At 40.9% G+C, this 17,121-nt stretch overlaps 1 protein-coding gene across 1 annotated transcript in view; it reads right to left on the bottom strand.

Annotated features, from left to right (window-relative positions):
* The window catches only part of Col25a1 (collagen type XXV alpha 1 chain), a 399,159-nt gene that overhangs the window by 32,699 nt on the left and 349,339 nt on the right, over nt 1-17,121 (bottom strand). Inside the window, exons 23-29 of the mRNA XM_063282749.1 lie at nt 14,253-14,297; nt 10,547-10,591; nt 8,057-8,137; nt 6,935-6,997; nt 6,274-6,324; nt 4,191-4,217; nt 1,469-1,549 (exon numbers count right to left, since the gene is read on the bottom strand). Of these exons, the coding sequence (XP_063138819.1) occupies nt 1,469-1,549; nt 4,191-4,217; nt 6,274-6,324; nt 6,935-6,997; nt 8,057-8,137; nt 10,547-10,591; nt 14,253-14,297 (393 nt within the window). The remainder of the gene's footprint in view (nt 1-1,468; nt 1,550-4,190; nt 4,218-6,273; nt 6,325-6,934; nt 6,998-8,056; nt 8,138-10,546; nt 10,592-14,252; nt 14,298-17,121) is intronic.

The following is a 17,121-nucleotide window of genomic DNA, read 5'->3' as shown; positions in this document are numbered from 1 at the left end:
GTGCAGTTAATTACAAAAAATGAAAAAAAAATTCCAGTTGCCGGTGATGGCAACACAGGCTTGAGGGATTTTGTTTATTTTTACTTAAAAATTCCTTCAGTATGATTTTGTTATGATCAATGCTATACGTGTATAAAACACAGTCTTAGCCAGCAATGACTCTAAACAGTGGGTGTTGCTATTTCTTGTTTGATGATAACTTTTGGCTAAATGGTCTGTAAAAATCAGTAGCAGCCCAAAATTTGGCAGTAGGGGGAAGTTTAGTTTAGATAAACTAGACTAAAAGTTTGGGAAATGCAACGTTCCCTAAGCCTTTTTTGTTTTTTGTTTTTTTGTTTTTTTGGGTTTTTTTTTTTTGGCATTTTTCCTTAGTCACTATTTTAAAACTTGAAGGTAAATGTTAAAGCGATAATTTTATATTGATCCCAAGATTCCCTACCTCACTGGAGTGCAGAACTAGCGGCTAACACATGTTTTGGGAGATTTTGTGTCTATAATCCATTGATCCAATTGGCATAATTTAACTTAAAATCTAATATAGAGCTTACATAATTCACTCAACAAGTGTGTGTGTACGAGAGACCTGCTGTGTCTCATTGATAAACCATGGGCTATTTTGGGAATCATGAAAGCACAGTACCCATGGGAAAAATGAGATAGGTCATCACCAACACACTTTATCTCACGTCTCAAATATAGAACTATTTTCCATTACTGTTCTTATGTCAGAGCTTACAAATGTAACCTACAGTATTCTTGACTGACTCTTGTCTGCATTTACTGAATAAACGACATATCAAAAGCCCTAAATTAAGCCATTACATAATAATGATTTTTAAAAAATCTTTAAAGTTGTTCTGGGAAGACTTTGGGCATAAAGTATATGAATAGATGAAAGCCACTTTTTTTGTTATGAATACTTCTGTAACTACCCTCTGTTGTCCCATGAACCTCACTGCAGGGAATCTTCAAAACGAACAACATAAAACATATAGAACACAACGTGGTCGGTTAACGTAAGGAGCCACAGTACTGACCTCAACAATGGCCAATTGCATACCTGCCACCAACAGGGGGGCGACAGCTTTTAGAATCCAAGCAGATCCAAGCAATGGAGAGAGGGTCTTAACCTCTATTAGGCCATGTTTGGGACAAGTTATGAAACAATAAACATCACTTTTTAGAGAGAGATGATGGCAGGACTTGTCCATCAGCCCCACGAGTGCGAGGTTGGCATGTATGTAATTGAATCGTGTGATGCAACATTTGTTACGGTGACCCTCAGGCACAAGGTCGAGACATTGGGGAAAACAAAACTGGGCTGTGCTCTGCTCTGACATAACCATGTGTTCTACTGACAGCACTCTCAACTGTGAGACAGCTACTGAGCAAACCAGAGCTGGTACTTTGGGTAGAAAGAAAAAAAATCTGGAGATTTGCACTGAAATGGAAAGTTTTCTTTACTTACTGGAAGACCAAGGGGTCCTCTGTCACCCTTTTGACCTGGTTCACCCTTCAATCCTTTAACACCATTTAACCCTGGTTCACCCTAAATGCAAAAGCAAATGCCAATTTTGGTTGCTATCATGGGTGTTTAGACTGTGAGAGAAGAGACCCAGTCTCCAAAACACTTGCAGATTCCAGTTTTAGGTGACAGCAGAGTGAGGCGACATTGGCTTCGCATCAGTTAATCACCTAACTTCTAAAACTTTGACAAATACTTGTGGAGAAAGCAGAAGGCTCCATGTCTTGAGCGTCACTAAAAGATGTACAGTGACCTCACAGATTTTGGAGTTCTACATCAACGAAGTTACCATTCTGATGTTTTGACTAAGCAAATCCAAGGCAATCAGAGTGGAGGATGCGGAGGGGGATCAGGAGGAAAACCCCACTCTGCTGGGATTGAAAACTGGAATATGCAGGACAGTGTTACAGACAGACATTTTAAGCCTTTAAGCATTTAGCCCAGGAGAACAGGACTGAACAGATAGATGCTGATGTCTGAAGCAATGCCATTCTGCAAGTTCTCCTTCCTGACCTTGCCAAGTCGGGTTCCTACATGGATCAATCAATAGAATAAACCACAAATCGACAGTCCCAGAAGAGACTATGAAGACCAATGAACGTGAAGATAGTTCTCCTAACTGTCTGTGGCATGTTAGAATGGAGGAAATACAGTTTAACATGGAGTACGTTACAAGAGTCCCGACGGGTGATAAATCCTCTTAACTCAGTTTAGGAAAAATCCAGGGATATAACATGCCTACTGCCTATCAGGAATAGCATGCCCCGGAGAGAGAAAGCTTGGACACGTACACTTTTCAGCTTTGAAGTACAGACATTAATTTATCAAGAAAACACCCGAGGACTCTTAAAAGGAAGGTGACCGCTCAGCATGGAGGTCATGGTCACACTGGCTGAAGGGACTCTTAACCTGCAAAAGGACCAGCCGGTCTGCCTGATGGTGAGAATCAGTGTGCTGCTTGTCAAACATAGTCAACGTGAGTGCAGGGGTAGGAATCATTAACATTTACCTAGAAGAAAATGCTCATCATAAAATTGTGAGAAACACGGAGGTGGGTGCACCCCCGAAAACACACTATGTATTTAAATCTTCATAGGGTCCACACATTGTCATAGCATAGTGGACTTTGCAGAGTTTGGGGACAGGAGTCTGTGCTGTAGCCACAGTTGAAGCCCCAAATATGTTATAATTGATCAGGTCTAATCCTGAGGCCACAGTGCCACAGTCAACAATGCATGGCTTGGTAGCCGTTGTTCCTCACTTGAGGCTCATGGCTTTGCATGTGAGCACATTTCCAGTGTGTGGTTTCAAGATAATGAACTGGAAGGCAGTCTTAGCAGGCCATGAAATTTTTTGGGTGGGGAGTCATGCCCTGATGGGTGAGCATTGCAAAGGTCAATTTAAAAACAGTCAAATCGGGGCTGGGGATTTAGCTCAGTGGTGGAGCGCTTACCTAGGAAGCGCAAGGCCCTGGGTTCGGTCCCCAGCTCCGAAAAAAAGAACCAAAAAAAAAAAAAAAAAAAAAACAGTCAAATCCAGTAGTAAGGAGACCAAATTTCAAATCTGCATCCCATTCTATTGATTGGTCATCATCTAATCCTGTAATTTGCATTAAATAGGTAAAATGCTCTGTGTCTATGTAGCTTATCAATTGCAAAGTCAAGGGACCAACAGGTCATCTGGGGTCTTTTCAATTTTATACTTTGTTGACATCAATAATGTTTTGTGGACAAAATACCTAATTTCATTTTCTGTATCAAAACGATCATGGGCATCATCTAATTGAATGGTTACGGTGTGCCTCAGACACCACAGAAACAAAACAGCTTTGGTGGCTTTATAATAACGGATACATGATCCACCGGCTTAGTGTGAAGTTAAGGCATTCTAAGAAGAATGAGGTGTCATATCCTCCCCTTCTTGTATTACCTGCCTGACCCTGAAAAAGAAATTCAATGATTCCTGTGTTAAGCCAGTATTGTTGGCAACCAGGTACATCTGGGAGAGCCAGATGGGGTCCTTGCCAATCCCCTAGAGAGGGCTCTGGATCTTGGGACTGTCCGGTGCTGACCACACTGCATTCCAAGGTACCCCCTGGGTCTCTGTGAAAGAGCAGGCAGAGACCATCTTCCCAGTGTGAGCTGTAGAAGTTCTGTCAAGGAGGATGAATTCTCTATCGCTCTCTTCTGCACTCACATGAATTCCGGGACATCACAGCTGATGGACCCCGTCCTATTCTACATGGTGACTGTGGGCGGCACAGAACAGACATGCTAGGTAGCTGGAGCATGAAGATATGGTGGTGTATACGGCAGGACAGCAAACAGAGAGCTAGTGCTACCGTAAGAGAGGGGAGCTCTGGGATTAGTCTGATATTTTCATTAGATGACCCCCTAGATGGCAGATTTTAATACATCATATATATATATATTTAACTTATATAGTGACAAGGCAAAAGCAAAATGAAGAATGATTTATTGCCAGGTGAGAGCACTTAGACTCAGTGTGAGTCACGTTGCGAGCATTAAACATCTGGATGCTTAAAGGCTTAACGACTGTCAACATTACTTGACAAACAAATAAGACAGGACAGACATGCTTCCATCATGCTTGCCCGCAATCATCAAGGGAACAGAAATCAAATAATCACGGGATTTGCTGGTACCTTTGGTCCAGGAAGTCCATGGGGTCCCTAGGAATAGAAAAGTAGAGCTTTAATTAAAAACTGACTCATTGCCTCCTCGAAGAGGTGAGTATATCAAGTATAAAGTGAGATGTAAAACAGGAATCTTCTTGTTTGAGCTACAGCCAGAGGCAGGGCAGTGGGACATTATTTATTACCTACCAAATGTTCCTTCCAGCTCTTGGATTGCTCTGTAATAGGAAATTCATTAAGAGTCATTCTGTCTGCTAAATGCCTGCGAGAGGGAGAAAGCTGCTGGGGTTTTCATGGAAGAAAAATTAGGCAAAAAGAGAACCCCCCTGTTTTGTATTGATATTACAGGCACTTCTCAGATTTCCATTTTATAACCTGATGGAGAATATTTGAGATAATTTATGAATTTTTATGGACTAGAGGTAGAACCTAAAAGACAGAAATGTAGGGGAAAAAACAGTATCCCCACAGCTTGAGTAGGAAGAAAGGGGAGAATTAAAAAAAAAAGGGGGGAGGAAGGACTTTGTCTGTAACTCTTCATGGCCAATGTGTTGAAGAATCTCAAGGAGAAAGAAGATGACAGCCACGCTGTCCCCCATTCTGGGGGTCGCTCTTCAGTGAGGGCTAAGCAGAGTATGATTCGCATTGCATTTATTGTTACAGAAAATTGCTTCCTTTAAGGCTCTTCTAATAGCTGTTTACCAAAGAAAGGGGGTCATAATAAATGCATGAATCAGGATAAAAAGAAAGTTGTTTTGCAGAAAATACAAATATAGAAGCTAATTATCAATTTAAATCAACGGAAGGTTATTGTGGATTGCTTTGAACTTTCAGAGAGATTCTAATAAGCCATTCTGGGAGGTGCATATTTACATATCTATCCATCAGTGAAATAAAAGGAGCGGAAAGTAACTGACCACGCAGGCCGAGGTATTTGTTACATAAGTTTACATTCACGTTTTCCCTTTTGATAAGCTGTGGATAAACATTTTTTTGGGGGAAAGTATTCATTATTGATTATTCTTAGCTCTTGTTAATAATGGTTTAAACTTCCTTTAGGTTTTAATTAACTTTATCATTTGAACACGATGTAGCATTTTTCCTAACTTAACCTTCTAACTTAAAGTAAAAAGGGTACAGAAATCCCAGAACATGCCATTTAATTAATCCTTAACGAACTGTTTGGTGTTAAGAGATCAAGGTTAACTGAAGTTGTTTACCAAAGAAAGGAAGGCAATTAGTGAGACCTGGGTGACCAGGCTACCTACTGTGTGACTGGGATCATACCCGCAAGGCCCTCTCTAGAGTGCAGTTGGAGCAGAGTGTGGCCACAATTGACTTAATCTACATTATTGATGTCTTCCGGTGTAGGAAGACGCCCGAGAGATGAGTGTAACACTATAGCCTGTGTGCTGTGTTCCTTGCTGTGTCAAAAGCCCTTGAAAACACTCCGCCGTCCATACTCTAGCCTAAACACAACTGTCAGTACTCCAACATTTAGAGAGTCACACTTGTTTCATAGCTGCTCTTCCCACTGGAAGTTCTACAAGGTCAGGGCCGCTCTTTGCATTGCTCACTGGGAGACAACGGCAGCAAACATGGCCTGCCTCAATGAATCACCAGAAGTGTCATTAAACACAGAAGGAAAGGAAAAGATCCAGCAGTCTGCGTTCTCCGTGGAAGCCAGCTTCAGACTTTATCACGCTGCTTTACAAACGTCAGGTAGTTCAGGGAAGGGTCTTAAGCTTCAGAGCTGGTTAGAACCATTCTTCCTTCACTGGCTTGATTATTGCTTTAACTCGCTACTAACGGACCACAGCAGTAAGCTGTTAGAATGCTTTGCCAGTGTTCATACAGTGTTGGAGTTAAAGCTTGTCAGATCTGTCTCTCTCAGCTCTGTCTCTCTCTCTCTCTCTAACACACGTGTTCAGGGGAATGAAAGACAGCACAGCAAAGTAGCCAAAGTGCCTCTGTCCATTCCACAGAGTGCAGAACAAAATGCAAACTGACTCTGTTCATCTGTTCTCCTGTAGCACTCACAGACAAACACTCCTAGGTAAACAATTACATTCCGGAGACAAGGGAAACTTACCATGGGACCAGGTGGGCCATGGGGACCTGGAGGGCCTGGTGGGCCTATGATCTGCATGTCAAAAAACAAACAAACAAACAAACATGGATGTGGTTACTTCATTTAGATAAGGCAGTACAGTGTGGGTCTTGGTCTAGGGTTCTGCTAATGCCATCAGTCGTCACAGAGGAGAAAAGACACAGTCAGAAGTGATATGTTCGACTCTCTGGCTTTAGAAATTCCTCTATGAGAATCAAATAACTTCAGACACTGCAGCCGTGCTCCGAAACCAGAATAAATCAAAACTATATTAAAAGGGAAGGAAGCAACTGATTATTGAGAAATTCTACAATCTGCAACCATGGTTAAACCCTCGGTTATTTCTCCAAGTACAAATAGGGCTCTGGAGAACAAGAGAATGTGAGTTCCTATTTCGCCAGGCCTTCCTATGAGCATTATGAGAAATCCATTGATTTTTCTCCCCAGGGCCCTGCAAAAACTGTTTCTAACCCATACAGGGGGAGACTGTGTATCTCAGAAGTGTAAGACCAACCTATATTGAGTACAGTTTGATCCACCACATGGGTCATTATATTTCTACTAAGGATTAGCCATCTGGCACAGGGAGATCTAGGCAAATGATAATCCCATGTAAAGGTGAAAGGTCACCCCGTGGACTTACAGAAGGCCCCTGAGGACCCGGCAACCCGGAGTCTCCTTTCTCTCCTTTTACTCCATTGGCGCCCTATGAATAACCAGGAAGCAGAGGTTAGAGTGAGAGCTAATTCCAGGGTCTAAAAGACAACGGAACCCATGAGTCCCTTGAATCTTTATATTATGCACATAATTCATAAGAAGTTTTATCTCCCCACATTTTAGTTCAAAGCAGTAACATTTACAAAAAAAAATCCCACGGATTATAGGTGCTATAGAGAGCAAGATACAAAGTAAATAGAAACTGTGCTCAGCTTGATTTCATAGCATTAGATATGCTGGATCATGAATAATGTTATTTTTTTATGCCGTGCTCACTTTAAATAGCAAAGGTGAGACTTTGGTTCCACTGATATTTATTTATAGAATTTTGTTTGAAAACCAGTGGAAGAGCTAGGGAGCACAGGCCTGAGATCTTGGCTACTTGAGACGTTGAGGCAGAGTGATCAAACATGGGAGGCTTAGCTCGTGTTTCCCAGTGTGCTCAAGCCAGCCTACGCAAGGTTTTAACACAGAACGGATTGGAGATTTAGTATAGTGAATGGGCATGTACGGGGCTCTAGGATCAATCCCTCGTACTGGGGCCAGGGTGGGAGGGGTGGGGGGCAGGAAAGTTTCTATGCCTTTTCTTATAATTTCTAAAGTTTGCCTTCTCAAGTTTCAGAAAAGCAGTAAGCCATGAGGAAGAAACACCACCCCAAAGTATAGACACATAAGACTAATCTGTTCTTTAACAGCGCTAAAGTTTTGCTGTTTTGTCCTTGTTTATTTCTTTATTGTGGCTTATTTTATAATAATTACTTGACCTACATATCAGATTCAAATGGCCAATACCATTGAATCTAAGTACCATTGAATCTTCTAAATAAGATAATTCAGAAAAAAAAAGAGACACACAAACATGCACTTTTAAAGTGATCTAACTATACTTTAAAGTTCTAACTTCCTGCTTGGAAAAACTAAGCAGCAACATTTCAAGTATTTGCAAAATTAAAAATAGCTTGGAAATTACTGGCTGAGTACAGTTGAGATGATAAGTCTTTCCTAGCCCCTGACTTTAGCGAGAGCACATCACAGGGTGCACGCGTACCGGCAATCCAGGAAGTCCGATTCCTCCTTTTTCACCTGGCATACCTGGGTCCCCCATGTCTCCCTTTGAGCCTTTGAGTCCCTGTGAGTCACAGAGATTGCATGTGAGAAGTGTAGTGACAACATGATAGGCACATCCTGGGGACAACAGGATTCCAGATAATTCTGCCAAGAGGTGGGAACAGGCTGAGATGGTCGTTGACTTTCGTTTTTAGGCATTTTCTTTTTCCAGCCTTCTACATCGGATCAATAGTATTTCCCCCACGTAATAGGATTAAATTCTATATAACCATTTAAATATGAAAAACGTGAACTCAGGTTTTGGCATTATTTCTCCTGGGTTCATAAATTAGCTTGGCAACTATCTGTATCCTACCAGTCCAGAAGACAATGTAATGACTGTAATTCTCAGCAGTGCAGCAAACATTTGAACCAGGACTCAGTGTTATAATAGCAAAGGTCCAAGTACACGTTCCCATGTCTACATAGTCGTCCCCGCCTCGTCATGTGTGTATAAGTTCTAGCTGTCATCAGTTTCCAGCACCAATGTTCAATCAGAGCTTTAAAGCACTTAGCTTGCCCAGTGTTCCTGTTCGGTTCTCATGAGCTCTCTGCATGGTAAGCCAGAATGTAATTACTATTCTTTTACAATGAGAAAATAGATGTGTGGGTTTTGAGTGCTAACAAATGTGAGTTATGGAACTCTAACACTAAAATTAATTAATATTTTTAATCATTTTCATCCTAGCAACCACATGGCCATGGTTACTATGGTAGGGATTCACGGGCTGCAAAAACCTGCTCGTTGTAGGGACAAGACCACATGGTAATTGTGCTAACTATCTTTATACTGAGTTCAGAATCACATACTGGGGGAGTGTGAGGAAAGTACCAGGAAAGATAAATGTTATCTTGCTGGTTAAGGTTTGGGGATTTTGCAACTGGGAAAAGCAATACGATCAATTCAATAAGTTTAGTGGGAGAACAGAACCTTGAAAAGCCTATAGAAGAAACATCCAGTTACTGCATATGTTGTATGTGTTGGAATATTCCGTACATCATTATGAATTTCTAATTTATTATCTTTAATTACTAAGAATGACTAAAGGTAACCTCACATGTAACCTTAGTCATAGAAAATTGACTAAATTACCTCCCTATAATATTTGTTTAATGTGACAGTATATGACTTTAATATCCAACTTTGTTTTTGTAGAATACTTGCTCCTGAAGAGTGTATTGTTGATTTAGTATATCAAGGATTCCTTTGATTTCTTATTCATTAATTCAAGCTATTTCTTAAGTCTATTCAATTGTATTCTTTCTTATTCTGTGTGTGGGCCTGAATATGTACTGGTGCCCCCGGGAGGGTACCTGACATCTTGGCGTTGGGGTGCTAGCTGGTTGTGAGCTGCCTAAGGGGGGTGCTGGAAACCAAACCTAGGTCCTTTGCAAGTACAACAAGTGCTTTCGGCCACCATGCCCTCTTTCCATTCCATGAGCCATTTCTTGAGAAAATAATAGCAGTCCATAGAACCTCAAAGATTTTGAAACTAATCCTTGTGGTTTGGTTCTGAGTGCTGTCTGCATTCTCTTAGTAAAATTCTTAAAAGGCGGACTTGCCAAGCCACAGCTGACAGGCCAAATCCAGCTTAGGGACTGCTTTATATTTATGCTGAATTAAAACAAAAAAGTAAGATGTATTTAAAGAAAAGAATACATGACAGAAACAATGTGTCCCCACGAAACCTGAAGTATTTACTGTCCGAACTGTACAGAACCTTTGTCAATGTCTGCATTGGGGACACTCTCAAAGACCCTGCTGTACTGTGAAGAGCTACAATGCCTTACTAAATCTAGAAAATTAGGGGGAAATTCATTATTCAGGAAAAGGAGACATCAAATGCCTGGAGTTAAGCAACATTCTTATTTGTGAAAACTATGGCCATTGACTTTTGATTTTGAATTGCTTTATAGTCACTGAAAAAACAAAACACAACAAAAACAAAACCACAACCAACAAACCAATCATCCAACCAACCAATCAACCAACAAACCAACCAACCAACCCACCAACCAACCAACCAAATAGCCAGTCAGTCAACCAACCAACCAACCAACTAACCAACCAACCAGCCAGCCAGCCAGCTAGCCAACCAACCAACCAGCCAACCAACCAACCAACCAACAAGCCAACCCAAAGCTGTTCTTACTGAAGCGGCAATGATTTTAGAGTCTATTAGACTTGGTTGAGGTAGACTGAGAGGTCAGTAGTATTAAGAACAACTCCAAAGTGACACATAGCTTTACATTTCTGCCAACCAAATGTATATCTAATTTAACACCAAATCACACTTGTTCATGTGGGACAAATGTGGAAAAAAGAGACGATGCATCATGTCAAAAGACATGACTTTTGGCTTTAAACTTACAATAAAAGTACTGATCAATAATGGCGCTTTAAATAATGGCATAGATCTTTGAAAATTACCTGTTCTCCATCAACTCCGGGGATTCCTGGAGAGCCTTGCTCACCCTGATAAAATAAAATAAAAGGCAAGAAGTTGTTTGCATGTATCATAGCTAAAGAAGCTATGTTAGTTGATACACGTACAGTTTGACTTTTAGCAAGTGCGTTTTAACCTATGACTATGCTGGCAGCATACACACATATATCTAAGCTAAGTGAAGGGAAAACCTCTCTTGAGGATTGTGTACAATACTACTCCTATGTAGCAAATATCCATGGGTTTTCTTTTCTTCCATTGATCATATATGATTTTTTTTTTTTTTCGGAGCTGGGGACCGAACCCAGGGCCTTGCGCTTCCTAGGTAAGCGCTCTACCACTGAGCTAAATCCCCAGCCCCGATCATATATGATTTAATGGCTGGCCATACTCTATAGCGCTTCTAGGACTCTCTCAATTATTTTTTCCGATAAGGAATCATTATGTATTCTCTAATTTTCAGTAACAATCTACACATAACAGTCAGACTACGAAAGAATGAAATGCTAAGTTTGGTAAATTCAAAGCAATAGTTTAACTGGCCAAATGTGAATCCTTCACAATGGCTGTGATGTGCCCTGCCCAGGAAAGCCTCATGGGCGGACCTAATAAATCAGATATCTCGATCCATATGAAGTGACTTTCAGGCCCATTCTATTTCCTATACCATGCTAGAAATGAAATAAATGGCTTTTTGATAGCATGATTTTTTAGAATGCTGGACAGACTCTGCATACAGAGATTTATTTTTAAATGGAAGATGTTTAATTAAGAACCAATCTAAACAACATGCTGGAGATTATTTGAACAGCACATGTTTAGCCATCTCTCAGTTTTGAAAGAAAACGGAACAAAGTCCCTTGAAAGGTAAGGCATTGTCTAATGTCACTGAGCCATGCCTGTGGATGAGGCTATAAGCCCTCAATTCCTACCCCGTGTAAAGTGTTAACAATCCTCTGGGGTGTGAGCCTCTCATGTGGGGTGGGGGATTCCCGGGTGTAACCCCAAGGCTCTGTTTTCTAGGAAGGGTTGTCTGGTGATCTTATAAACCATAATATTCCATTGGATAGAGCTGTGTTTTCCTGGTAAAAACGTTGAGAGCTTTTAGGTCACAGCACGAAACCTGAGCTTTCCCAGTGTTTAAGGAAGGCCGGATCTTGTGGTTTGAAATGAATGAAATAAAAAAAAGGCCTCTCCTCATTTTGGATTTCCGGTTCTTTGTGGCAGTAGCAAAGTTTATTTTGCCACAAACAAGTCTGCGAGGTTGGATGCACACGGTTGAGCCCCAGCTTCATTCCGAGTCGGGATACCTGTCAACACTCGAGTCCAATCACCATAGCTTGCTCAGCTGTTACCTTAATAGATGTGGAGCAGGGAGGCTAAAAGAACAAGATTTATAGAGCCTCCATCACTCAAATGTGGCTTGTCAGAGTGTTTTGATGTGTAAAAGATTATAATACCTCTTCTTTGCCAGTGGAAGGGGAAAGGCCGCGTGCATAGGCTACCATCCGTCAGAGATGGGGAGTCCAGAAGTGGAATGTGTCCTACACTTGGCTCAGGCTCTGCTGTGCTGTCTCAGAGTACAGCCACGCCCACCTTAGTCATGCCAACCTTTCCAAGAAGGGATCATGGGAAGTGGAGAGGCTCATCGTGTAACATGATATTAGTGCTAAGATACCATGGTTCAAGATGACAGGAGGGTGGACAGGATGGTGAGGTGGTGAGTAGTGAGGAGGAGTTTTACACCTCTCTGTTATCACACATGCAGCTTTCCGTATGGCTATCGTCCCTCTTCTTTCAATTTCAGCTCAAACCCATCTTGGATTCCTAGACTTAGGAGAGGCATTCCCACGCATATACATCCCCACACTCCCTTTTAGAAATATTTATTTTTATGTGTATGGGTGTTTTCCCTGCATGTATGTCTCGACACTGTGTGTGCCTTGTGCCCTCAGAGACCAAAAGAAAGCATTGGATCCTCTAAGACAGGAGTTAGAGCTGGTTGTTGAGTCACCATATTGGTGCTTGGAATTGAACCTGGGTTCTCTGGAGGAGCAGCCAATGCTCTTAACCACTGAGCCACCATACCCTAGTCCTCATCAATGGTCTTAACTAAAGCACGTGATCTATAAGTGTTCCTGCTTTTACTTGTTTGTTTCCTACCTTGGGCTCTAAGTGCATAGTCAAACCACTTGCTGGTCTCTTTGCAGATTCAAACCTATATTACATAGTGAAGGCTCATAGTTAACAAGTGATAAAGCAGTTGGAGGTTTTAGTGAGATTGTCTTTTGAGTTGGCTAGTCCCTTTTATTTCTTTAGATTAAGGCATGGCTGTCTTCTCTTGGCCTCCGAGCTGTGGAGAAATCAGAGAAGCCTTTGAGCTTTGTGACAAATGAGGTACATATTGAGTTTTGAAGGAAATTCTGGTTCTTGAGATTTAGTTATGAGAGGAGATGCAGCGAGATATTTCACAAAAAGAGAATCTTCAGAGTTCCTTCCCCAGTGTCAAGCCCGGCTCATAAAACCATTAAGGACAGGGATCCAGGCAGACTTGCTTGTGTGACCTTTGCATATCTGTTGTTATGTTCTCAGGGATAAGGCTATGTAGAGAACTAGTGAAAAAGTTCTGTATCATATACTAAAGTTACATGTGGAACATGTTTACAATACACAGAAAATACTTTGGGAATTAGGATCTGTGCTCAGATAGATTCTACGCATCTCACATGGAGAAGAATCTCACTGATACTCTATTTTGTAGTCTTTTAATAGAGAAATAAATCTATATACTGAACATTTGCTTTTAAGTATCCAGAGACAGTACAAAGCTGGTGTGTGCATGAATGTGTGCGGATGTGTAATAGGCACAGCAAATAAACGGACTTAAGGAGCATAAATAAAGGCTGAATTTTGAAACCACTTGAATCTCCTACAAGAATCCAATGACGAAAGTCATATTTCAACACATGTAGCTCAGCTCTGAAAAGCCAGAATCCCCGGACGTGTGTTAATTGATCAAACATGGTTGAATGACTGAGCTTTGGTTTGGAGGGGTAAAGCGAACACCACCAACAAAACCTATGTCTAACAGAGAAAGTCTTGGCTGGTGCTGTTTGTGGTGAGTAAGCTCCATTGATGAAATGTATGGCGGAAGAAGGTCTGAATACATGTGACACAGAGTGGAAAACGCTAATGTCTCATTAGTGGCTCCTAAACCCATGAGTCATTTATGAATGCACCATGGGAAGGGTCTCCTTGTCTTTCTCTTACAAAAGAACTGGAAGGCAGGTTCTCTCTTAGTGGCAAGAGTAACTCCCTTCAACACACTTCCGCTTGGATAGTTACCTTTCCCCATGAGTCATGTTTAGGGTTTCTTCACATTTATAATTTCTCGTTTCCTGTCCTGTACTTTTCTCAATGTCCTTTCCTAACTTCATGCCATCTCTGTTTTGCCCCTCTCTGTCCTCGTTTTTCCTTTCATCCCCTGTAGTTCTCTTCCTTCCTTTGGCTGAGACTCCGATACGGTTTCCTCGCCCTCTGAAACCAGCATTTCTGGCCTTGCTTCTCTGGTATTTTGTAAGACATATTTCATAAAGACATTCATTCTTAACATGGCATCTCTGCACCGTGTGTGGTAAGTGGAAACAAGGAAGAAAGAAGGAAGGAAGAAAGGAAGGGAGGAAGCATAACCTTTGGTCCTTGCAGTCCTTGAGGTCCAGGAGGTCCAGGCGGGCCCTGTGGCAAGAGAAGACATAGTTGTAAAATGTGTCATGTGTATTTGCCAAGAACACATGTTACAATTTCAGGCTTTAAAAATATCCAACATATCACCCAGCTCCATTATTTTTTATCATAGATTAGATATGTCTAGATCCTAGTTTTCAATGATGCAACATTTTATCAGTTACATAGTGATAGAAACTGCCAACCTGAGTTCCGAACTATCAAAACACTAGGTCACTACACTACAGATGAAGCTTTGGATTCGATAAGACAGGCAACAGTTGTTGCCCTGTGTTCTTCTGCACACTTCTGTGATGATAAATTGAGTGATACCAATAATGTCTGTAAGTAACCTTTCTTCCCATGCCCTTGACCTCAAAGACTGATGCACCTCTCCCTCTCTCTTGAAAGAAAGAAAGAAGGAAGGAAGGAAGGAAGGGAGGGAGGGAAGAAGGAAAGAAGGAAGGAAGGAAGGAAGAAAAGAAAGATAGAAAGGAAGGAAGGAAGGAAGGAAGGAAGGAAGGAAGGAAGGAAGAAAAACATGTTCTCTCTATGCAGTCCTGGCTATCCTGGAACTTGCTACATAGATTAGGCTGGCCTCAAACTTACTGCGATCCATCTGCCTCTGCCTTGAGAGGACTGGAATCAGAGGTGTGCACTGTCACACTCTGACAAGGTTTTGATTTCTAATCTACAAAAGGATAAAACTATCTTATTAACAGGAGGCTAACGTCTTAAAAAACCCCCCACAATTTCCTCTGTACTTTCCCACAGGACAGTGGTTTAACTGGGTTGAATGTTTGAAAGGGTTAATGACACAGACAGAAGTGTGAACACCACACAGACCAGTTGCTACGTTAGTGCTACTCCGACCTGCATGCATCAACTCAAAGTCACGAACCACAGAGATCATGCAAAAGGCGTTACCGTGACAGTTAAGGTGGTAATCCTCTGTTGGGAAAATGGATCAATAAAGACAATAGTTACCTAATAAAGTACAGATTTCTGAAAAAAAGAAAACTACTTCCAAAATATATTTTGGCAAGTCAAATGTCTTGTAAGTAACAGAGAAACTACGACAAACACACTATCTTATCATACTTGTAAAGGGTTTGAAAACATTTTTAGAATTTTATTTTAAAAATTATAAGAAAGCAAACTATAAATTTTTTGTCTGCCTGGTTTTAAAATTATTATAATGAAAAACTATGTAGTCGAGTAGCTATATGCTAAAGGTTTGAATCATGAAATTTGCTATTGGTAAAAGTTCCATTCTAGACAGGACTTTGATGAGGAAAGAGTTAAATATGTTTCTTCTCTTACTCTGTAGCATATTTTTCCTCATAACTGACTCCCCACGTGCTATAGCCAAAGAAACTGACATTGAACCAATCTCGTTTGTTGAAATTCTAAAGATTTTAACAAGCTGTATCGTCTCAAAGCATGGACTTCTAAAACATGACTTCTGCTCTGTACATTTAATAATTTATAGTTTATATCTTGTGCTAAGATCTCTACAAGGTTTATTGGAACAACAGAAAGGTGTCGTTTCCCATTGAGGACTTTTGGTTACAGAGAGGCACTGTCTGATCACGTGGAAGCCTGAGGGTCCCGTTTTAAACCCTGCCCAGTTGTGCTCCATATCTCCGTTCCAATCTGATTCCAACTGTCATGTTCGTTTATTATTGTTGTAAAAATGGATGTTGACATGATCTATTGGGCTTCAAATCTACACGTGTTAGACGACTAAAGTTCACACTGCAGGATAAAAGCAGTCAGTGTAACTACTGTTTCAGGTAATGCAGCAAAAAAAGAGTTTGACGCTTCTGAGACAAAGGCAAAATGTTAATAAACCAAGAGCAAGTTTTGTATGTATCGAAGAATTTTATGTCATCAGATAGGCACAGTACAAGGCAACACTAATGCTATTTTAGGGGGGTTTATCTAGACACAAAAATTGGATTTATAGTGATTAAAAAAAAGCTGCTCTGCTCCTAGGATGTAAATGAGTCATTTACCAACACAAATTATAGAGTAAAGAGAATGTCTTCACCACTGTCCTCCCATCATTTTTAAGTAGGGAGCAGAACAAAATTACAAAATTTTATGAGGGTAAGGTCTCTTACAATTTGAATTCTCTCAGGTTTTCTAACAAGGTCATGCATAAATTCACATCCTCTCATCAATAAATGCAAATCTGTGATTGCTTATCCCTTCTCTTCAAACTATTAATGCTAATAACATTTTTTAAAAAAATTAATGAGATGCATAATGAAAGAATATCACTAATGGTAAATGAACTAACAGAAGTTTAAATGACACTTGATAACCATTATACACACTTCAAAACTGTGAGGGTTCTATTGTAACCTAGAGGACAAGTGGTGACAGAAATCAGCTGAGCTCTCAGACATAGCATCTTGTTCTGCACCTGGAAGCAGCCATGTGCAGATCACAGAGTGGTCCTAAGACGTTGCCTCTTCCAGTTCAAGCTATGTATGCCCTGTAGGACTCCCTCATGGACTCTGATTATGATTTGAAAGCCAGAATTATTGGGAGTGGTAGAGAAAGACATGATATTCCAGTGGGACGTGATCTGAGCTGGGAGGGGAAGCTCATGTAAACATCACTCTGATGCTTTGTGACTTGATCTGAAATGTTTGTATGAAAATCCTGCCCAAAGAATAGGCTATTTCTTCACTTTTTATAATGATGCAAACTTGACCTCCATTTTGCTGAAGCAGGAGACCACTACTGGAAACCATGACTCGTTAAACTGCATAAACCAATATGGGCCTGAGGGGGCCCAGTCCTAGCTGATATATGTACACTGCAA

Source organism: Rattus norvegicus, chromosome 2 (genome assembly GCF_036323735.1).
Source record: "Rattus norvegicus strain BN/NHsdMcwi chromosome 2, GRCr8, whole genome shotgun sequence".
NCBI classification, from domain to species: Eukaryota; Metazoa; Chordata; class Mammalia; order Rodentia; family Muridae; genus Rattus; species Rattus norvegicus.
The sequence above is the reverse complement of the archived record's forward strand: the minus strand, read 5'-3'. Positions and strand labels throughout refer to the sequence as shown.